The sequence below is a fragment of the Myxocyprinus asiaticus genome, chromosome 9 (assembly GCF_019703515.2).
Source record: "Myxocyprinus asiaticus isolate MX2 ecotype Aquarium Trade chromosome 9, UBuf_Myxa_2, whole genome shotgun sequence".
Lineage (NCBI taxonomy): Eukaryota > Metazoa > Chordata > Actinopteri > Cypriniformes > Catostomidae > Myxocyprinus > Myxocyprinus asiaticus.
In genome coordinates, this window is record NC_059352.1 from 21,070,758 (window position 1) to 21,095,776 (window position 25,019).

The 25,019-nt window shown below is 38.2% G+C and overlaps 1 protein-coding gene across 5 annotated transcripts in view; it reads left to right on the top strand.

Annotated features, from left to right (window-relative positions):
* The window catches only part of LOC127445640 (carboxyl-terminal PDZ ligand of neuronal nitric oxide synthase protein-like), a 204,553-nt gene that overhangs the window by 147,013 nt on the left and 32,521 nt on the right, over nt 1-25,019 (top strand). For all 5 annotated transcript variants that reach the window (XM_051705844.1, XM_051705845.1, XM_051705847.1 and 2 more), the window contains one exon: nt 16,635-16,796. In XM_051705844.1, coding sequence (XP_051561804.1) covers nt 16,635-16,796 — 162 coding nt within the window. The remainder of the gene's footprint in view (nt 1-16,634; nt 16,797-25,019) is intronic.

Here is a 25,019-nt window from a genome sequence, read left to right on the forward strand (position 1 = left end):
ATTAAATAGACTGACTGGGCAAGTGACCAATCGTTATTCGCCACCAGCAGAGTATAGCTAGCTAAGCCGTGCTGAGAAATCCGAACCAGGAACTAATTGTTCTTTGCCGAAACATGCTCAAGTGAAAATGCTATTCATTGTGCCCCAAACCATTCGGCCTGTTAGTTGAAAAGCTGCTATTGTTTTGACCAAATTTGAATGCACAATTGCATGTACCCTTAGCAAAGGGTGTGTAGAGAAGAATCCCAGTTTGCATTTCTACTCAGCTCAGCGAAAACAAATTCAAGATGGCGGACAGAAAAGGTGAGATAAATGTTGATCATAAATATTCTGGTATTTCATTCAATACCGGTATCGATAAAAATAGTTTGGTGTAATTAAAATTTATTATTGTACCCCATATTGTGTGTGCTATGCATTTTAATGCTTAGTAGAGTACCACAGTGTTAGTTTAGCAACATGTTAGCACCAAACTTTAGTCATGTCTCCCATACACTTAATCAGAGCATCTTGTACCAATGTGCATACAGTATGTAGAGGTTAGGAAGAAGCTAGCTGCCTATGTAAGTGCCCATGTAGGTTCCAAAACTAGGTTTTGGAAGAAAACTGTAGTCTTTCCATTTTTATTCTCAGTGTCCATCCGGATCAAACTGTGCATTTAGAAAAGGGTTTGGAGATGGGATTTTGAGGAATCACAGTACCGAGATGCTCTTCAAGAGCCCTCAGGCCTATAAATGCTAGATGGTGCCCAAAAGCCATTATGTCATTCAAAGCAAAGGTAATTTCTCTGGATAATTAATGATGGCCTGAGTTCAGCTCATGTAGGAGACAGCTTTGCTTTTGCCCTAGTGCTCAATTTCAGCATCCTCAGCAGTGGATTGCTGTTTAAATCAGACTGGTTGTTACACATTTTTGGGGCAGCCAGAGGATGTTTAATTCCTCTGTGCTCTTATACTTGTGCTTGCTGGGATTGGGGATGGGAATTTTTAACAATTCTGGTTCCAATTCCCTTTCGTTATTCCGATTACATTAACGATTCTTGGTTAACAAACCATCACTTTTGAGTCCTAATTATATACTGAACAAAAATACTAAAAAACAATACTATTTTTATATAACAACAATTATTTATACCTTTATATGATAAAAGTAAGTCATTAACAGTACCCACAGTAACTTTTCTTGGTTCATTTTGCGTTAGATTTGACCAGTTCTGTTAGGGAGTGAGTCATTAGATTTATTCAGACCAATAATTTGTGAGTTTGTGACTTTAATTTTTGAGTCACTTTATCACACATCACTATAAAACAAGAGTTTTATATTTATTCTTCATTGCATGTATTCATTAACATCCTCTTGTTTGTTTTCCCTCTAAACATGTAAATTTTTTGGGATTTGAGAGGAGAGATAAAGGAACTGACTTTGAAAGGGAAAGGCATTCAGCTTCAAGAGCCTCTGCAATCAATTTAGTTTTATCACCTAAATGTCTGTCTAACATGAACTCTTAAGAGACCCACTCATTTCCTACCTAGAAGAGTTAGAGCCTCTTTATGCTGACAAATGTTGTTTTATTCCAACCTCGATAAACTTGTATTCTGGCAAACCAACGTGTTGTAATTCAAGAATGACAAAAGAAAAACAGTATAAGGTGCTTTGTCAGTGCCCTCTCTAATCGCTAATAAATGGAGAGATTGAAAGAAATTGAACAATTTATTTTACTATTGTTGTACTATTCAGGCATAGAGTAGCCTTTGCTCTTTATACAACAAAGCACTAACCATTGGGACAGATATTGAATCATCCCTGCCAGGAAACAATAGATGCTTAAATATAGCAAACTATAAATGAATTTCAACCAAATAACTTTGGCCTTGTTGAGATGCATAGTCTAGTCACAGTCTGATAAAGCTTTGGCATTTCGCACTCAGCGATCTTTCAAAAGTTATTACAAACACTTTTGTCTTCGTAATTCATTCAGTAATACATTTAGATTGCTTTCAAAAGGATGCATGATAATTCAATGCATGATTAGTTAATTTGCTTCCATCCATATGCTGATGGTTTCCAGTGACATTTAACATTACTTTGAATGCGTGAAAGACAGTAAAAAAGCCAGCCATTTACGGTCGCACTTAATCATCTTTAGTGATGGATATGATATTTAATAGCTGAAACCTCTTTTGATTCTCCTTCAGACAGTATGTCTGAAAACTGTCCTGTCTTGAGATATTTAATGCCAACTTTTATTTTACCTGGTCCTTAATGAACCACCAGAGTGCAAAAGGATCCTTTATAAACTTGAAATGACATGCTTAAAAATGCAGTTATTTGAGATTGTTTGATCTTTTGGGTTATTGTGCTATACCCTATGGATCCTGATGTATCAATAGAGGAAATCCATGTGGACATGTTCTTATAGACACACCACTGTTGTCAGGTCTTTTTGAAGTTTATTATTGTCTAGGGTGTGCCAGTACCCTCAGGCAACGTACAATGTCATATCTACCAGTGTGTTCACAATGTCATTGTCTCTTGCGACTTGGTTTCAGACGTTGTCTTGAATCAGTGAGGTTAGTGACAAAGGCAACGGTGTTCGCTTACATGCATAATGTCACTGGTGTTTAGATCTTTCAGCATTCTATTCCATTCCCCAAATGACCTGTTCATGCTCTTTTATACAAGAATAGCTTGGGTACTTAATTGTTTATGCTCTTATTTCAACACTACCCTTAATGTCTAATCCCATAACACACTGTCGACACCGGGCACGGCTGTTGACGTGCCGCGCCGCAATGGCTTGAGGCTGTCTACACTGGACCATCGAAATTAATAATCCAAATGACGTGCAGAAAGCACAGACCAATCAGATGTGAACTTGAGTATACTTTACCAAGGGTTAAACAGGGAAAATAACCTGTATTCTTATTTATTTTCAATGGAAAATGCTAGTATAAACATTTACTTATTATGTAATTATTACTGTAATGTTATTGTAGCTAAAGCTGCATATACATTTGGTTGGACACAATGGACGCTTCCAGTGTAGACAGCTTCATTGATGACTAGCTGCTCACGTACAGTGTAGATAGTGTGTAAAAACTTGCCAGTCATGACTACATATTCTGCATTTGTTATTTTCTAGCCCTCGTTGTTTATTGTACTACATATAGCAGGGTGTTAAAAGGGAAAACAGTGCCCTTGTGGTGGAGTTGTTGTGGGTGTGGTAAACAATGGGCGGTTGTGGTGAATGACAGAGAAAGGCAGTACGATCAAAGAGGAAGGGTGGGCTGCCCTTTTATCGAACAGATCCATCACCCACATGTTTTATTTTCTCAGGTCTGCACCACCACTTCTGTTCAAGATGCCTTTCCATTTTCAGATACAGTGCTGTTCAAGAGCCTAAATTCACTTGTAAATGTACTTCAGTTTAGCACTTTTTTAATTTAATACACTTTTTCATTACAAATTATATTACCTGCATATCGATTTTAGTGAAAAGTTTTCCCTCCTAACACCCTGCTATAAGCAGCATGATTGCTTAAAATTGCTTACTAACCTTATCTGTGTGAAGTTACATCCAGTATTACAACTTCGTTGTCATGATGACGTAATGCTGGCATAACCCATAAACTGCTAAGTGCTGTAACGCTGGTAAATCCTAGCTAAACATGTCCATAGACATTCAATCTAATTTTCAGTTCAAGCACCACCCTTGTTGTTTCATTGAATATCTAAGTTTCTGAGTGGACTAGAAGCTCAATCTCGGTGTCATTATAAATCTGAGATCCACTCCTTTGCGATGATAAAACTTTTATCATCAATAGTCGAAAACATATTTTCTGATTATTTGTTTTGCATGCTTTTCCTTCTGGATGGCATATTTTGTTCTGGACATCTAAGATATAACATTGGATTATTCAGCCTGGCAAGCTCACAGACAAAAATGGCTCATTTGTTTTAGAAAACTTCCTAAGGTAAAAGCAGATACAACGTTTTTAGCTATTTGGGGCTTACAGCAGCAGTTATTGGAGCATAAATGAGACGTTTGTATTTGATGACTTACAGAAATCATATTTCACTTTGTGATTCTTTTGAAAATCTTTCAAACTGTGATAGAACAACAAAATTAAGCTTTCATTTTATATATGACTTGTCCATTTATGTGCTATGTGAAGGACTTTTCGGTAACACTTTCAATGAAGCACATATTTATAGTGCACTGTAAATGCATTATACTGCAAATAATTATAACTACAATTATAATACATCATAAGACTTCCCCATAGTTATACTTTAGAGTATAATGTATTATAACACAAGCAACATCCAATTTTAATGCAGCAGAAGCTATAAAGCTAATCGTCAAAAGGGTTTATGACATGATCATATTATAAGTGCTCTTTGCCTGCTTTAAATTACAAAAGCAAAAGTTTTCTTATAAACAGCCATACAATAAACATGTCACATACAATACATTTCAAGTCAAACGTATACAGTGAAAGTCAGCAGCCATATCACCCTGCAGCTCTTGCCTGGTTGCCCACTAAAGCTAAGCAGGGTTGAGCCTGGCCAGTACCTGGATGGGAGACCATCTGGGGAAAACCAGGGTTGCTGCTGGAAGTGGTATTAGGGAGGCCAGCAGGGGGTGTTCACCCTGCGGTCTGTGTGGGTCCTAATGCCCCAGTATAGTGACGGGAACACTATACTGTAAAAAAGCAGCGTCTTTCGGATGAGACGTTAAACCGAGGTCCTGACTCTCTGTGGTCATTAAAAATCCCATTCCCCCCATTGGCCCCTATCTATCATTGCCTCCTAATCATCTCCATCCCTGAATTGGCTACATCACTCTACTCTCCTCTCCACCAATAGCTAGTGTGTGGTGGGCGTTCTGGCACACTATGGCTGCCATCGCATCATCCAGGTGGATGCTGCACACTGGTGGTGGTTGAGGAGATTCCCCCTATACTATGTATAGCGCTTTGAGTGCCTAGAAAAGCGCTATATAAATGTAAGGAATTATTATTATTAAAGTTATTTATAAAATAAGTCTCCAAATAAGATGCACAAACATTAAAGTTTATTGAATAGAGTCCAGTATAGAATCAGTTTGATTTATTTTCTTTTTTTTTTTTTTTACATATTTAGAGTTTCAGATATATTTGAAGCTTTCAGCTTTACAAGTGTTTTTCGTAATATCTCAAATGTTTATATAAGTATATAACTTCCAGCATGACTTGTAATGTCTTATAACCACTTAAAAATATCTTATGGATGTTTAAAGTGCTTTTGTCACTTTACTTAAAGCATACCAATTATACAGTATATATTGCAAATATATATATATATATATATATATATATATATATATATATATATATATATATATATATATATAATACATTATAACTTCTGCAGATAAAATCAGATGTTGCTTGTGTTATAATGCATTATACTCTAAGGTATAACTATAAATAGGCAAGTATTATAAAGTATTATAATTGTGGTTACAATTATTTATGAGAAGTTATGACATAAGGTGTATTATGAGACATTACTAATGCATTATAATGCCTTTACCATACATTAAAAATATGGGCTTCATAGAAAGTGTTACCGACTTTTATATAAATATTTCTACCCCATTACCTCTAGAAAGCACTGATTTTCAACGTGAATGATCTGAGGCCTTATTTGTGTTATTTCAAGCAACATAAATGCAGAAGTGATTGTTAACTCTGAAAAGATCAGATTCTAAGCTTTCAAATGATAACTCATATGCCTGTCTTATGTATACAGTGACTTTACAGTGATTTGTGGCTGCTTAAACTTTTTTTGTGGTAAAGTGCCCCCCTTTGGGCTCTCCTGTGGGTCCATAAAGTTTTAAGGGGTTTTAATAAACGAGGGACAATTTTTGGTGGAAATCAACTTTATGCCAAAAGTGATGTCGATTGAGATTAATTTGTAATGAACCGAATCATTACGTAAAGACATTACTGTCAACTTAAATGGCTGTTTTAATGTTGCTTTAAATGTGTAAATTTGCTTAGTGACCTTAAAATAGTGCAGATTATTAAACATTTATTATTAATTTTACGTTACATGTTTCTATGATTTTAAAGATTTCAAAATCTTAAATTTATTTCCAGGTTTAAATTTGAATCCCAGATTTTCAGTGTAAACATTTGAACTGTGCTGTATGTCTTTAAAACTGTCAAGGACAGCTAGAAAAATCCAGTGTACATAAGCTTTTTAGAGGAGGCAGCCATCTGCTTAGCAGAACGCCCTAAGCAGAAAGGTAATGAGGGCATATTTGTGGCTGCCAGCACATATCACCCAGTGCAGCTGTGAGAAGAACATTGCTCTTCACGTTTAGCCTTAAGTGCTCGTGGTTCTCCACTAGGGTACAGCCAGCACTTCAGACATTCAGAAGAGCTGAGATATTTCACAGGTTCAAGAGAGAGGTTTTTATGTGTCTGTTCTATGAGTTATACTGCGCTTTGCACCCAAGCTTGTGTTTTTTTCACAGTTCTATTGTACATGCTGCTGAGTGTCATTTCGTGTCTGGAATATCAAACAAACTCTGAAAAAAAAAAAAAAAAAAAACTCCTGATTTACATTCAGGTCTTTAAGTTTGTTTCTTGGTTAATGAATGTGCTGCCTTGTTAGGCCCCCCGATTGTTTTTGCCAATTAGCATAGAAATTGTGTGCTTGAGAAAAGCTTACAATGTAATACTCAGCATATTTTTATTTATTTTTCAAGCAAGCTGTGCAGACATCCTTAGACAGCAGTGGATTTTGTTGTGAAATCTAATCTACTTTTAAATGATTTGCTTTAGTACAGTTCCCATCCCAGACTATCAGAGACCTCAGGACATTTTAATTTTACTTTTGCAAGCTAGATAGGTAGTATTTTGATGTTTAGATGTTTATTTGTAAATGTTTCTTAGAGATTATTCCTAAGTATTACATTGGTCTGCTTATCTGCTCTGTAAATTCAACTTTCTACACATTTTTCAGTGATGACCTTGACTAGTTGGTATAGTAGCCTCAGACAAAATGTGACAGTTTGGTCACTGACCATCTGGTGCACAATGCAAACAAATTTGGTAAGCGCTGGCTGAAAATGGTCAGTTTCAATCTGATTGCCTGGAAACAAATGTGCAAGGTACCGTGTTGATACAGAGAGTGGTTTGGGAAGAACTAATCACTAGATTTGCTAGAGTTTGGTTAGGTTGCATCAAATCGTGAAAAGATACATGATGTTTGTTTGAGGTGCTTAGTAGCAAGTTCAAGTCCATCTGTGAAAAAATCTGTAATTATCTGTACTTTAATATGGACAGACATTTGGATTAGAAAGTCTACAAACATTTCTGCTATTAATTTTTTTACAGTATTTTCTGTACACACTGCAGTTGGAATTTGAAGTTTGAGTTAATAGCGAAACATACTATACACAAGCTACACATGCTCGATTTCATCAGTTAAGAAAAAAAAACTCATACGCATTGCAGTCTCAACATTGCCACAATGGGCGCAATAGCGAACAGTGTTATCTGTCCTCTTCTACAGTATGTTTTCTCTTTTCAAGCCTAGAATGTCAAGGAGGAGCAACAGTTTGAGAATATTGCTGGCCAAGTAAGTTAAAGTCACTATGTTTATAGAAACTTACCTGAATAATAACACATCCAGTTTAATGGCACAGACTTTTGAACGATACACTATTGCACCTTTGAGAACTAAGGGTTTATTACCGCCACAGTAATGCAAGAATGCACATTAAACATGTTCAACCACAGTACCGCCGCTCCCTATACGCATATTACGAAATCTGCATTGGGAACCAACTCACTAGGGGGGCCACCAGAAACTCCACTGGCTGCCAGTACTCACACATTAAACATTATTGAAGGACCCGGTAGGAGTTGCGAAACACAGACGATTGCCTCGCGCTCGCAGTATCGATGCCCGACGATTGCGGAGATCTGCATAGGACATCGATTTGGCCAGCGGCGGCCCTTTTAACCAGACTGTTTGTTGGCCATACATTGGCAAAGCACTTGCGTTTGCATATGTGTATTTACGTAAAGTACGTTTCTGGCCTTAAAGATCAAACACATCCTTCCTATCTTAATAGGTGGTTCTTGGGCAGAATTAAATGCAGAGTAGACCAGACTTTATGCCAATAGTCAAAAGTCTGGCTGCAAAAGACTAGTGTTTTTACAGTCTGAATGAGATATAAATCTCATAGAAGTTAAACATGCATGACTCTTTTATTTTATTTGTTTTCTTCGAGTTTCTTTGGCATGCCTGCCCTAGTCAGTGCACTAGCTGTGAACCTTAACATTGAGTAAAAAAAAATTCGGTAGCTACTGTAATAATGGCTAACCATGAGCTCAATCTTAGGTTAATCTTTAATTCTCCTCCTCGTCCTCTCTGTAGTTGGTATTCACCACCCTGAGGCCTGAATAATTGAATAGGCTGAATCGAAAACAAACCAGCTGTTGTGTAAAATGTCTTTTTGAAAATACGTGTAGCCTGCTAAATGGCCTCAGAAAATGTAGAGCTGTATTAAAGCATTTTATTTGTACATCCAATAACCACTGACCAACAGTGACTTAATTCCACAAGCATGCAGTAATACACTGCATTAAGTGGAATTGTCGTAGTTTTCCCCCAGTCTTTGTTGATCAGTTCCTCATCTGCTTTTTTGTATCTCACGTTTTTCTCTTTCTATTTCATTGTGTGTTCAAGGTTTAATTTCACTCTTTCTCTGAGTTTGCTCTGTCAAACTGCTGGTTAGGGACATGCACAATTGAGTGTTGTCATAGCAATATGAGTCTTGTTTGCTCTTAATATGACACACTGGTGGGACTTGCTGTTTTGTTTGGGCGCAAAATCTAGATGATCTGCAGTATTTGTTGTGGTGCAGGAAGACCCTGAGTAAGAGAGAGGCACAAAAAACATGTCTACATATTTGTCCACTGGTGTGAGAGAAATTAACTCAAAACTGCCCAAAATGTCAGAGCACTGCCACTGTGGGGGTGTATATGTAATATGTACAGCAGTGAGGTTTTCTTCTCTATATGATCTATGATTGACTTCAAAACACATTCAGTAAAGTCATCATATACATGTAAATGCACAATTACTGTTGGAAAAATTCCAGTGTAACAATGTGATTTAAGAACTGAGCATGAAGCATTTACTCGTTTCCATTAACCGTGGTATAAATATTGGGGAGGTTTTTTTATTTATTTATTTATTTTATTTTTTTTATTATTATTACTTTAAACAGTAATGAGAAGGAGATTTATTTCACATGGGAATTTGGGGAGAAAAGTGCTCGATTGTCTTAATTGTCATTAAAAAAACAATTCACAATATAGGACATCTTAATGGTCATGCACAAAGGCTTCATTTTCTTTATTTCATTTTCTTTCATTTCTTTTATGCTTTTACTTTTAATTTTGAGGTGAAAACCCAGACATTTCTTTTCTAAGATTAATCCATAAAGCTGTTTAGAGCAAAAATAGAAAAGGCTGAAATCTACTAAACAAGTTTGAATAGAGGGTGAACGTAAAGTGGTTTGAGCTGAATTATTTGCAGAAAATAGTGAAGAAGAAAAAGAAGTTCTTTCTTGCAGATACTGTGCAGCATAATGACAGCATAATGCAACAACAACAAAAAAACTGTATTGCTTGGTTCTAAAGTTAAAAAATAAATGGCTCCAATCTCAAAGCTTCCCATAGCAAACTGTTTCCCTTCTGTCTATAATGATAATCTCAGTGCTTTTCAATAGATTTTAATTTCTCTTTTATTTACAATTCAGCATCTCTTGTGCTCTGTGTGACAGCAAAGGTTTAGAGAGGTCAAACCACCTGTTTGGTTTTAAGTCCCTTGGCAGTGCGTTTTGCAGTCAATCACTGTTTTCCTTTGAGACTACTCCTTTTTAAATTGCTCCATTTTTACTGGTCCATCTATCTCCCACTTTCCTGCACTGATAAATTTTGGCTGTATCCCAGCTGAGCAGTTTGGGTCATACTGCTTATGTGCCACCACAGAATACAAAATGAAAAATACATCATTATCAAGGCCTGTTGACATGCAAACTCTGACTCTATTTATCAGAGCTTTTGTATGTCTCACTGACTGTATTACTCATCAGGGTTCCGGAAGTGTTTGTTGAGCTGTGAGATGGTACAGTTTGAAATCTGTAAGATGTATTCGTTAATGAATCATTCATTAAGAATATGTTAATTCAATAAGAAAATATTCATTAAGTGCATCCAACTGCTTCCTGTGGCCATGGTTGGTTTTCAGATACTAAACATGCTAAACATGCAGCGTGTTCAATCCAGACACACTGTTCTTAGCATAAATTATTTTACCTGTCGTGTATTTTATCGTGTTGATACACTCACCTCAAACTAACAGAGTATTTAATTATTTAATCATGCTCATGTCATGCTCAAATTACATTTTTGTTTAGTTTACGTCAAAAGATGAGCTGAAAATATAAGACACACTATGCAGATTTTTCAAGCAATGAATTCAGTTGATGTCACCAGGATCTCGTAGATTCACTGTGAGAGCAGGTGTTGTTTACAATGTGCCATTTTTCTGCACTACCCAAATAAATAGCTGTCAGGATGTAGGCACACACAGTAGGCAATCTTCATCAGCAAACCGAAACAGCTCACCAGTGTTTGCCCAGCCAACATGTAAGATATGAAAGATACAGTGTGAGGAGCAGAGGTGATCCTCTGGAACATCTTTTTCCCCAATACACTGCTCTCAATTGTGTTTGAGCCTGGATGAATGGTTTTCTGGGAGTACAGATTGGGCGAAATTTGGGCATTTTAAATCAACATTGGACAGTAGTCGTCAATACTCGGCAACTTGCTACATGGTACCTAGTGCAAGTTATGGAAAATATGGTATAAAAACGTTTGAGTTTGCATTTTGTCTACATATGATTTTCTTGCCTAAAGTTGTATAATATAGGGGAGACCAGGGCTGGTTGAGACACTTTTTATGTTTTCAGTGTAGATTTATTTTTGAAAGTCAATTTCTGTAAAGCCACACACAGTACATTGAAGTCTTGTTTACAAAAAAGCTATTGAACATTTTCACCATTCTTGCCCAGGAAAAAATATACAGTTCATTCATGACAACTCTCGGAAGGATTTAGCATGTTAATGTGTGTATGGCATATTAATAGGATTTGGTCCTGGCGGACTAGATCTGCTACACTGATGCTGCTGCTGAGCAAGTATAAAGACTTACTACTGCTATATAACATACACAGACACACTGAGTTAATAATGTTGACAAGCTGCTGCTGCTGCACAATTAGAAAAACACAAGACATTCTTCATTAATCATTCATGACATGCTGCTGCACAATTAGACAATTGCAGATCTACCAACAAGACTTGTGTACTGCTGCTGCACCGAAGAGCCATGTTCACCGCGTGTATGCTAGCTAGGTGTGCTTTGGCCTGCTTGTCCGAAAGGCTTGAATGGCTAGTGACTTGACTCATAATGTGTCTGGGCCAGGAAAGCCCAGAGCTTATTTAACTAGTGACCTAGCCTAGCTATGTGTGGATTTATTTAAACAAATGACCTAAGATAGCGATGTGTGCCAGTGCCTTGATAAAGACACACTTCTTTTTGTCATGGCCAAAGCAGACCTTACCGTGCAAGCTGTTACAAGAAAAAGCCCAACAAACTTCTAAGCAAATAGTATTTTCAGAGAAAACTCTCACAGTGCGCTGCAGTGAAACTGGCTTACATGCAAACTGAGCAAATTTACTGTTGTTTGTCATGTTTTTTCACTCTTTCACGATCAGTTTTACCAGGGATGAACTGCTGAATATTCGACAGAGCATACTTGATAATGTTTTGCCGGTGTTAGGTTATTCTGACGTTTTGTTAGACATCTTAGTTGGAGGCACAGCTGTGTTCTACAAGCACTCCAAGAGACGCAAGCGAGCGAAGCTCGCCGGCCCACACTTGAAGCTCTGTCAACACGGTTTAGGACTCCACTGCAGAGTATTCATCTGCCGAATGTCCACTCCATCACCAACAAAATGGACAAACTGCTTCTGCTCACTCAAACAAATAAGGACTTTTCTAACTCCACTGCTCTGTGTTTCACGGAAACCTGGCTGAATGAAGCCATCCCGGACAGCGTGTTACATCTGCCGGGCTTTCATCTGTTCAGAGCGGATCGCATTGCGGAATCACCGGGGAAAACGAGAGGCGGCAGGACATGCTTATACATCAACGAATGTTGGTGTATAGATGTAACAGCATTGAAGAAGATGTACTGCCCTAATTTAGAAGCACTCTTATCAACTGTAAGCCTTTCTACTCGCTGCGGGAGTTTTCCTCGTTTATTCTGGTGAGTGTTTACATCCTGCCACAAGCATGCGTGAATGCAGCGCTGCAGAAGCTGGCTGATCACATCACAGACATGGAGCAACAACACCTGGACTCTCTTATTATTCTGAAAGATTCTAACCTCACCTGTGAACTGTCAAAATGCAAACACATCATATGCTCCACCAGAGACAGAAATATACTGGACCACTGCTACACCACTGTAAAGGTGTTGCTCTGTCCCACGTGCAGCTTTAGGACTCTCTGATCACTGTCTGGTTCATCTTCTCCTGACCTACAAGCAAAAACTCAAATCAGCTAAGCCTGTAGTAAGGACTGTAAAGAGATGGACCAGTGAAGCAGAGCTGGAACTACAAGCCTGCTTTGAATGCACTGATTGGAGTGTTTTTGAAGCTGCAGCCACAGACCTGGATGAGCTCACAGATACTGTGACATCATATATCAGTTTCTGTGAGGATGGATCCCTACTAGGAAATTTGTATCATTCAATAACTATAAACCATGGTTTACAGCAAACTCAGACAGCTTTGTCATGTCAAAGAAGATGCTTACAGAAGTGAGGATAAAATCTTGTACAACCAGGCCAGAAACACACTGACTAAGGAGAGTGGCAGTGTGGCAAAAAGAAGCTACTCTGAAAAGCTGAAAAATCAGTTTTCAGACAACGAACCTTCATCTGTGTGGAGAGGTACAAGACACCACCCCCTCGCTCTGTAGAGAATCAACAACTGGCTGATGACCTGATTGTGTTTTACTGCAGGTTTGAAAAGCCCAGTCTCACACCCCTCCCCTGCTCTGATCTTCATTTCACACACCCAGTTACACCTCCCCCCTCCTGCTACTCAACCTGCACTTATGATCTGTGATGAGGATGTGTGCCGGGCCTTCAAGAAACAAGACTAGGAAAGCTTCAGGCGCAGACGGTGTTTCACCTGCCTGTCTGAAAGTCTGCGCTGACCAACTGGCCCCCATCTTCACACAGATCTTCAATAGATCACTGGAGCAGTGTGAAGTTCCATGCTATTTCAATCGCCCCACCATCATTCCGGTCCCCAAAAAAAACAAAATCACAGGACTTAATGACTACAGACCTGTCGCTCTCACGTCTGTGGTCATGAAGTCGTTTGAGAGACTGGTTTTGGCCTACTTGAAGGACATCACTGGACCCCTGCTAGATCCCCTTCAGTTTGCTTAACAAGCAAACAGGTTTGTGGATGACGCTGTCAACATGGGACTGCATTATATCCTGCAACACTTCAATAGACCTGGGACTTATGCAAGGATCCTATTTGTGGACTTTAGTTCAGCCTTCAATACCATCATGATCTTCTCTCAACCAAACTGACCCAGCTCTCTGTGCCCACCCCAATCTGTCGGTGGATCACCAGCTTTCTGACAGACAGGCAGCAGCTAGTGATACTGGGGAAACATCCGGGACCGGGACCCTCACTATTAGCGCTGGTGCTCCTGAGGGATGCGTTCTCTCTCCACTGCTCTTCTCCCTGTACACGAATGACTGCACTACAAAGGACCCCTCTGTCAAGCTCCTGAAGTTTGCAGATGACACCACGGCCATCGGCCTCATCCGCAATGTTGACGAGTCTACTTACAGAAAGGAGGTTTGAACAGCTGGCTGTCTGGTCACAACAACCTTGCGCTGAACATGCTCAAAACCGTGGAGATGATAGTGAACTTCAGGAGAAATCCTCCCGTCCTACAGCGGAGAGTCAGGACTGCTGAGAGGATTATTGGTGCCCCACTGCCCTCCCTCCAAGACCTGTACATCTCCAGAGTGAGGAAATGTGCAGGTAGAATCATTCTGGACCCCACACACCCTGCCCACCCCCTCTTTGAACTGTTGCCCTCTGGCCGGCGCTACAGAGCACTCAGCACCAGGACATCCTGGCACAAGAACTACTTTTATCCTCCGGCCATTTACCACATGAACAATTAAACTGCCTTCAGGACTAAACCATAGTGCAATAATGTAAATAAATAATCATGTACATATGTAAATTCACTTATATTTAATGAAATAACTGTACATACCTTGCACATACATTGCACATATATTACCATTTGCACATGTACATGCGCCATTCTATGTTATATGTCCTTTTTTGTGCATGTCTATTTTTACTCTTATCTTGTTTTATATTCTGTGTATCACTGTAATGTTCTGTGTGCACCTGTTTCCCCTATCACCAAAAAAAAAATCCCTTGTGTGTGAGTACACTCTGACTCTGAAGGACCAGTTAGCTAACACCGTGTGAGTCGATTGGCTTGACATATCACATGTGAGCGAGCTGATTGAATAACAAATAAGTTCAAAGAACGTATCAGCTTGTGCCATTAAAATTTTCATGCCGTAACTTAGTAATTTCATTGAACAGACATTGACCTTTTATAACAACAAGTCCTAATAGCAGGGCATGTTGTCATACTTTATGGGGCAAGTTGTCACCATTGAACTTACCTCTAAACGAGTGGCCTAGGTTTTATAGGAACATTGTGGGGTGACAGGGGAACATGTCCCAACCATCCCAACCACAAAAACAAAATCTACGGTCTCTTTTCATGTCCGCACTTCACACAATTTTCATGTCAACACAAAATGAAAGTGGCATGTGTGGGAGTGCTTGCGCTATTTGTGGGCATATGTGTGCAAACTGTGGGTGTATTGTATGTTAATGAAGTGGCACAAATAGCAATCTGCTATTTTTCCTGATAAATAAATGTGGCAACCTGTCCAGATAAAAATATGACCACATGCCCTGGCCTAAGAACACATTTATATCTTTTGGTAAAAAATCTGTCTTCATAATATTTTTGACCCTTGCCTGTGGTATGCCAGTGTGGTTTGATTGTGTTTGCTTATTTATCTAAGAGCTATAACAAAGATATGATGAACATTATTCTGATTTAAGAGGGTTTTGTACTAGGAGTTTGAAAACAATATACAATACCACGGCTAGAGATAACACACATTTGTATCATTAATAAGATATAGCCTTTGTGACAATTTCTCCAACTGACAATCCAGCTATGGGTTTCGACACCGGGCATTGAAAAATCTATATATGTCGACCAGTAGTCCCAATCCCAAACTCGCACCGGTGGTTGAGCCAAAATTCTACATGTCCGACTGCTCAAAAAGTAAAATTTTGGTTAACTTTTAATGGTAAAATTGGAGATTGTAGTAGCCAACAGTTGAATATCAAACAGCAGTTTGGAGTTTCTAGACTTTCAGCCAGTGATTTAGCACCAGGCAATGGCAGAATATTTCAAAGGGCACTATGCAGCATATCAATCTCAGGCAAAATCATTCTTATCTCTGGCTGCTGCTGAGGCTTTTATACTCCCTTATCATGTATGTGGGAGGTCAATATCTGACAGCTGGCATTACCATATTTTCATCCCGGCCAGGGTATAAATAAATTGGCCGTGTAGGGTAAAACTAACAGTTTGTCACAATTGACTGCCTCCCACCCCTCTGTGATCGGTTTGTTTACACCACAGCTTGACTGCAGGCACTGCTGTAATTAATGTCTTACTCTTCAATATGGGCTAGCAAAGAGACATCTTTGACCAGAGTTGGTCCTAACAGTCTAATAGCAAGCAAGCCTAACAGGGAGGACGCAGTTGTTTCAGAATATTTCTTGACAACATTTGTCATGCAAATAAATGCACTAAAGACTGCAAAACTAGTTGGTTGTTGTTTTATTCCTTGTTACAGGCTTTTGCTTCAAAAAGGAAAGAGAAATTTTAATGCAGTTACTGCATATTTTAAAGCCATAGTTAATCCAGAAATAAAAATGCTGTCATTTACTCAACCTCTTGTTGTTCCAAACCCCTGTGACTTTCTTTCTGCCATGGAACACAAATGTAGATGTTAGCAGAATGTTAGCCTCATTTTCCTTTTACTTCCATTGTATAGACAAATGATGCAATGAAAGTGAATGGTGACAGGGTTAGACATTCTGCCAAACATCTTTTTTTGTGTTCCACTTAAGAATGAAAGTCACATTGTGAGTCAGTTGCCAGTATCTATTTTTTCCCCCAGAATTGTCTGATTTCTGAATCTCTTTGCATAAATTGCTACTATACAGGTGTAAATGGATTATCAAAATGATATTTGAAGTGTTTTATAAAAAAAATTTCATATATTACAAATCTTGACAAAACAACTGTTCTCTGTCTCCTCTTTCTCTCCTTTTCTCTTTCTCCAGCCCACTGAAGAGCCCAACATCCTGCTGGCTTCCCCGAAGTTGCTGCTTCCCTCGGGCAGTCAGCTTCCAGCCAGCACCCCTCTGTCAGTGCACCACCAGCTCCAGCTGCTCCAACAGCAGCTTACCCAGCAGCAGCAACAGACACATGTAGCTGTGGCCCAGGTGAGATGAAGTCATTCTACAATTTTAATAGATGGGCTTGTAGGAATGGGATTTAGTGTGCCGCTGTAATAGTGTCACAGTTGAGCTGTTTTCGAGTACTGACTTTTACCCTTTGCGTAAACCCTAAAACTTTACAGCTCACATAATACAGGAGTTTTAACAGTAGAATTATTAATTCATTACATTAGTAAGTGCTTTTATAAAATTATAAGCTTTACATTTCTGCCTTTTAAACCCTTCAATTGTAAGTGCCTCACTTTTCTTTTTTGCTTTTTTTTTTTTTTTTTTTGCATAGAAAAAAAGGGACGAGGCAAAATTATTTGTTGTGGTAATCAACATTATGGCACAATTGCTTTTGATTGAGCCTAACTTGTACTAAACCCGGAACATTCCTTTAAACTTGGTTATCTAATAGGCAAACTTCAGAGCAATGTTTAAATCATGCACAGTGACAAAATATGGACATAACGTTTTTTGTGTGGAGATGATTATTTTGTCCTATAAATATTGTTATTTTGTTTTATTTTTTTTATTTTTTTGTTTGCGTTTTTTGAGAATGGTTTATTTATTATTATGTGCATTTACATTATATGGCCGTCGTAATTAAAGCAGGGTAAAAGTTAGTATATTTCTTATGTATAGTATGTACTATTTCTTAAAGGAATAGTGATTTTGCTTTCAAGCTTTGGAAAAATTTGAAAAGTGTCGTAAAAGTGCATTACATTCTAAGTCTTCTGAAGGCATACGATAGATTTCGGTGAGAAATAACCAAATCTTTTTTTTTATTTTTCAGTAAAAATCTTGACGTCCATTGCACGTTCATGAGAGTGAACATTGTTTAGCACTGCATCTTTAATTTAAACTAGTGCTGTCAAATGATTAAACTGTTTTTAATTTAATTAATTACATGATGTGCCGATTAATTAATCGCAAGTAATCACATAACAGTATTTACTGAGAAAGGCCCCCAAATAAAGGAAATTTAGAAGAATTAAAATAAATATAATATATAGGCCTAATAAACATTATAATTTGAGAATGCACGTCAAAGGGATACAGATCCTGTGACATCACGTGGTGTGACGCGACATTAGGCGATACAGGAGAGACATGGTTAATATAGGGCAGTCGTGTTTCATTCTTTGTACCAACACCGATTGCTAATGGTTCTGTCAGTGAGTGCATTTCTCGCATGGGACCACCTTAGCCAGTTAAAAAAAAAAAATGCACAGCAAGTGATATTGATCAGCAATGGCAATAAACTATTGTTGTCTTCATATCACTGACTATGAGTATAAATGTATGAAAGTGTAGCACATTTTGTTTTGATATATACCATTTCATTAGGCTACACTCATTTTTCACCGGTCCTTTCTCGTGCCGAAGCCGATGCACGGTTTATTCTTAGTCGGGGATCTGTGAATCTCTCTCGGAACCATAATGCAACAGGAAGCGGCAAAGCACGTCAAACATGAACATGCCATGTATATTGTGTGTGTATTATGTGCACCACGTATGATTCAGTTACTAAATGCAATTTTATTTGGTATGCACATTCTGATTATATTGATCTATAAATATGCGCATTTCATAACACTCGAGTTTATTGAGTTCAAAGGACATTCTAAAATGCTTAACATGACTTTATTGCTACTCAAAACAATGACCAGGTAGAAAATACATTTTATCACACACCTTTGTCTTTTTCACTACTTAACATCAGGAGCTCATAATGTAAACACAAAGTGCATAGTATTGCGTTAAGATTTTTCCATAGAAAACCGTTAAAAAGAAAAAAAAATTAACATCAGTGACCTTGGTTGAAATAAGAAAACTGCCAACATCTGAATGGATGACCCAATTAAATGCAAAGCGTGGAGTTTCGGTGAGGTTTTTGTTTTCTCAGAAGAAAAACCAAGCCACATCAAGCGTTTTCCTTGTGCAGTTCTAGAAATGGCTGGCTTAACGTAAAAATAGTTCTTGCCATTTCATTTTTTGTCTCATTGGTCATTGTTTTAGTCCATTACACAAAGGACTATATCAAAATATCAAATATTTTTCAGGTATTTCCCATAAGGCGCCACTTGTGAATGAAGGGAGAAAAAAATGCCAGGGGAAAAAAAATTAAAAACAATTTATGCCGTTTTTTACAAAATAATAATAATAATAATAATAATAGAAAAGGCTCCCCCTTAGTGATAGTACTTAAATAATTAAAAACATTAAACTACTAATATTTCTGTAATTCTTACAATTAGAATTCTTCTAATTCTCACACACCTCTGTAGGGGAGAGCTCACAACTAACACTTTTTGGTTTTCTTAAGTTTGTGTAAATGTACTTAGGGTTCAAAGTATTTTTCTTTTTTTCACATTCATTTTACACATGTCTGGTGCAAATATGTGGTCTTGTTTCATGAATGCAGCATATACTTTTTTTCACCATCTACCTGAAAAGAAGGAAAATGAAATGTTATAACGTGCCCCATAGGTGGGACACGTTGTAACAGGTGAGGGGCACATTGTAACATGACATATGGAGCTATTTACATTATAAAATAAAATATTTATAATTAAATAATTTTATAAATTAAAAATCCCCCTCTAACAACAGTCTCTGATCTAATTAAAATAAATAGATAAACTGAAGATAAACTAAAATATAATGTAAATAAAAGCCATTTATTAACTTTGTCATATGTAATATAGCAATCATTTTGACACTTGACAATAAATACACAACAAAGCCATAGGACTGGCCTAAATAATGCATGGATTGATGACACACACACACACACTTAAAGGGGAATTATGTAAATTACATATCTGACTGCATGGAATTAAATACAGTTTGTTCTAACAGATTTTGAGTTTGCCTCATTATAAATCAACACTAAAAACAGAAATGAAAACAACTTTTGTGAGAATTTTTACTTTTGCTTCTGTAAATTGAACTTTTGCCCATATCAAAAGTTGTTTAATTTTGCAGCAGTTTTTTTCTCTGCACAGTTCTGTAATGGCAATAAGTTGGCTAAACAAATTAAGTTTCGTCTAACCAGTTTGTGTGGAAACGTTTGAACCACGTGAGTAGGCCTGCTCTCCTCTACTCTTTGCGAATTTCCACACAACTCATTTGCAATCAAGACATTTGGATACAAACTGAATTTCTATCATTTTCGGGACACTGTCTCGCTCATCTATGACCACAAGAGTCTGATTGACTTGTGTCTGACAGTCAAGTTTCGTAAAATTTTAAACTAGATGCTGCTGATCGCAGTAGACTGCTGATGTTTGCGTTATGCCGTTGTTGCACTTGTGGGTGATATTTTACCCGAGCTTTTATGATTAAAGTCCACCATACAAAGTGTGCAAACACGAACACGTGTGCGTGAAAGATCATTTAATTATGTTCAGTAATGTTGTGTCAAATGTTTATTTTACTTTATATTGTATAGTATATACAATATAAAGTAAATATTTATATTTATATTGTTAGTATTATTTTTATTACCATTACTTGGTGGTTCTTTACCGTTGTTTTAAGAGAAAGAGTCTTCCTTTTTTATACCAAATATTCTGTTTGAGATTTAAATCAACCATTTTTGGTAGGGAATAAAAATATGGCATGCAATATTATTTACATGTACAGTAGGCTATATGACAGCACTTGGCAGATATAGCTAAGTCTCAGTTTCACACATACACTGTGGCCTAAAACCCCAGAGCTTAATGTGTAACAGCCAAGTTAACTGGTTTTATTCCAGCAAAAAATGTGGTATATTTAAAAACGATTTGGTAACATAATAATGACATTATAGGCAGTAATGCTTAATACTTAGACATGTGGGCATGTGCAGTTAAATTTATATGGTACCCTGTTCCATTGTTAATGTAAGCTAAGGTACATGCATCAGAAACTTTCCTTGTAGGAATTAGCTATTCTATGGAGGAGGGGACTATTCACACCTACAGCAGACACCTACACCCCCAGACCCCCATAATATCACACCTACACTTGTAATGTAGGTGGAATAATAAACTTGAGCATGTACCTTTAATTTTTTATGTAGTTATGGCTTTCAATGTGAATGTCATTTTTTAAGCTATACGAAGATATACGCGTAATGATATCTGATCACTTTATCACATTTAGGCCTACCTTGAAAAAATATAGTCCTTCCCTCCCCCAATTCCTAGCTGACTCCCACAAAGGAGATACGTGTTAGTCGTTAAACAAAAGAATCATGAATGGGGCAAGTTGAATATCTGTTGCCTATTATTACACGAGGCAGTGAGGGTAGGAGAGTAAGATGCAATCAAATGCCACCAAATGCACCACCAGTTTTCACAAATCAGGCTCTGTCTGTCCTAATCATGTGAAGCATAAACCCAGACTGTGTTTATTGGAAATAGGATTAAAAGTTTAGTGCTCTAAACACTTGGATCCTGTTCTCCATAAGCACTCCTCACCGACAATGCCATGCAGCAGTAACTTGAAAAGTTTTGGAAGTTAAAATAAAATCCAGTGGAGACAGTCTTTTTCATAAGTTTAAGGAATGTGTCGGATCAATTTATTTCCGCTAAAGTCAATGCTGGCTCGTTTTGAGTTTGATTGAATGGATATAATTAAAACAGATGAATAATGAAAAAAGAAACACTACAATTTTAGATGAACTTGTTTTCAGTGCAACCATGTTTTGAACCAAGAACTTCACTATTTAATATTCTTTTGTAAAATTGTAGCTTATTTAATAAATTAAGGCATTCCCCGGGTCAAAAATCGCATGGACACCGCATTTGGCCGAAACCACTAATGGAAGATGAGTTCGTCCACAGCCACTGAGAGTGAGCCTTCACTTTTTACTAGTTATTAATGTTTGAATTTGAGGAGGGGTAGCTGATGCTAGACCTGCAGTTTAGATTCAGCATTTTCCCAGAGCGACACATAATGCCCATCACCTCTTGACAAGCTACACGCTCTGCCTATTTATGAGCCATAAAAAAAAAAAAAATCAACAAGGTTTGAAATGAATCACTTTAAAATATTTCATTCCAAGCAAAAATATTTGAAAATCGAAATAATAGCATTCAAAACTGTGTGCTTAACATATTTAATGAGGGAATTAACTATATGTTACTCCCATAAAGAACTGTGAATGATTTAGCCAAATCAAAATCCAGAGGTTCTCAAATTTAATAATCCAGCGACCCTCTATGAAATCAGTGAAGAATCTGTGTTTTATATCCAATATTACTATCCATAATATTTTTTTTATATTACACCAAACATTTTTATTTTTGAAATGAGACAAATTTACAAATGCTCTTTGCAGTGAAATTAATGCATATCCATATTAAACTTGATTTAAAAACTACAATGCATTTTCTCTGCACAATTAAATGTTATTATCTTTTAAAAAAACCTAATTCAATTTTTCAAGGAACTCGTGGCCTCCCTGCAATAAACGCGTAAAGCAGCCCACACTTTGGAAACACACGTATTAGAATCAGTCTCACTTTCAGTCACCTTTGCAGTCCAGCGTTTCTTATCAGAGCGAATTGTAGCCTTTATATTTAATATTTTCTAATACTTTTCTAACAAGTTAATACATTAAAATGTGCATGAGATACTGTATGATGCACCCAAAAGACGCAGCAGGCGACAATCCTCTAACTAGACAGAGGAGCGTGAGCTCTTCAAGTCTTTCATGAACCACCTGTTTTATTATGGATATTGTGAGAAGTACAACACATGTATTTTAATTCTAAGAAGCCTGCCTGCGGTATGTCGAATGATTTCACGTGATGGATTGCCTCATGGCGCATGAAAAACGCATGTTTTCAAAGGCCACATCTGTACATTACATCATATTGTGGCAACAGACAAGTAAAGCATTTAGACAATACAAAAAGTAGCTTTAAAATTGAAAATATTTTTTATTTTATTATTATGAATGAACATAACCCTATAATTGGCATAATTTCCTTTGCTCTATTTTTAATTGTTGGTCTGTGTACTTGCGCGTTAGACAGATGCTTTAGGAGGCTCTCATTTTGGTTGTCACATTTAACTAGTTTTTAGCTCCTCAAGTCATAGTGCTGTGTTTTTAGGACACGGTTTCACTCATGCTACTCAATAATTTCTGGCTCGGGAAGACCCCAAGTGGAGAAAGAAATCTCCACTGAACAGGACGATTCTCAAACAGGTCAAGAAAATGAAGAGGGGGTCCTTGGTAGCTCAGTGGTAAAAGATGCTGGCTATCACCCCTGGAGTTTGCTAGTTCGAATCCCAGGGCGTGCTGAGTGACTCCAGCCAGGTCTCCTACGCAACCAAACTGGTCCGGTTGCTAGGGAGGGTAGAGTTACATGGGGTAACCTTCTCGTGAACGCTATAATGTGGTTCGTTCTCGGTGGGGCGCATGGTGAGTTGAGCGTGGTTGCCGCGGTGGATGGCGTGAAGCCTCCACACGTGCTATGTCTCCGTAGCAACGCGCTCAACAAGCCACGTGGTAAGATGCGCGGGTTGACGGTCTCAGACGTGGAGGCAACTGGGATTCGTCCTCCGTCACCCGGACCGAGGCGAATCACTACGTGACCACGAGGACTTAAAAGCACATTGGGAATTGGGCATTCCAAATTGGGAGAAAAAGAAAAGAAAAAAAAAAGGAAAAAAAAGAAAATGAAGAGGAGCTTATTATTAAAACAGGTGCGACATCTGTGGTGTGGGTTCACAAAAGCCGGCACAGAGCAGAAAAATGTCATCTGCAAACTGTCGCATGACAAATAAACGCTTGTAATACCAGCAATCTGTTTTACCACCTCAAAATGATTTTTTTTATAATAATAATAGTAATATTGGTCAACAACATTTCAAACTGAAATGTGGCATACTGTGAACTCTAGCATTTTGGTAAGGTTGATTTTTGAAAACAAGTTGATAAGTTGAACAAGTTTACTTTGACATTGTCTTGTTCCAAATAAAGAGGAAGTAGTTTTCATTTATAAAGTATTTTATTCACTGACTGAAGTTCCAAAAATAGGCATTACAATATAGTTATTTAATATCTAAACCCATTTTTATTGATTTTCCAGAAAACTTTCACTCCATCGTGATGTATAACATTATCATTATAGTATTACTCGTATCGTGATAAAACGATCAGCCACAACATTAAAACCACCTACCTAATATCGTGTAGGTCCCCCTCGTGCCGCCAAAACAGCTCTGACCCATCGAGGTATGGAATTCACAAGACCTCTGAAGGTATCCTGTGGTATCTGGCACCAAGATGTTAGCAGCAGATCCTTCAAGTCCTGTAAGTTGCGAGGCGGGGCCTCCATGGATTGGACTTGGTTCAGCACATCCCATAGATGCTCTATCGGATTGAGATCTGGAGAATTTAGAAGCCATGTCAACACCTTGAACTCTTTGTCATGTTCCTCAAACCATTCCTGAACAATTTTTGCAGTGTGGCAGGGCGCAGTATCCTGCTGAAAGAGACCACTGCCATCAGAGAATACTGTTGCCATGAAGGGGTGTACATGGTTTGCAACAATCTTTAGATAGGTGGTATGTGTCAAAGTAACATCCACATGAATGCCAGGACCCAGGGTTTCCCAGCAGAACATTGCCCAGAGCATCACACTGTCTCCACCAGCCTGCCTTCTTCCCATAGTGCATTCTCCTGCCATCTCTTCCCCAGGTAAACGACACACATGCACCTGGCCGTCCACATGATCTAAAAGAAAACGTGATTAATCAGACCAGGCCACCTTCTTCCATTGCTCCATGGTCCAGATGCTCGGGTGCCCATTGAAGGCACTTTCGGCGCTGGACAGGGGTCAGCATGGGCACTCTGACCAGTCTGCAGCTACGCAGCCCCATACGCAGCAAGATGCGATGCACTGTGTGTTCTGACACCTTTCTATCATGGCCAGCATTAAGTTTTTCAGCAATTTGTGCTACAGTATCTCTTCTGTGGGATCGGACCAGACGGGCTAGCCTTCGCTCCCCACGCGCATCAGTGAGCCTTAGGCGCCCATGGCCCTGTCACTGGTTCACCGGTTGTCCTTCTTTGGACCACTTTTGGTAGGTACTAACCACTGCATACTGGGAACACCCCACAAGACTTGCCAATTTGGAGATGCTCTGACCCAGTCGTGTAAACATCACAATTTGGCCCTTGTCAAAGTCGCTCAGATCCTTACGCTTGCCCATTTTTCC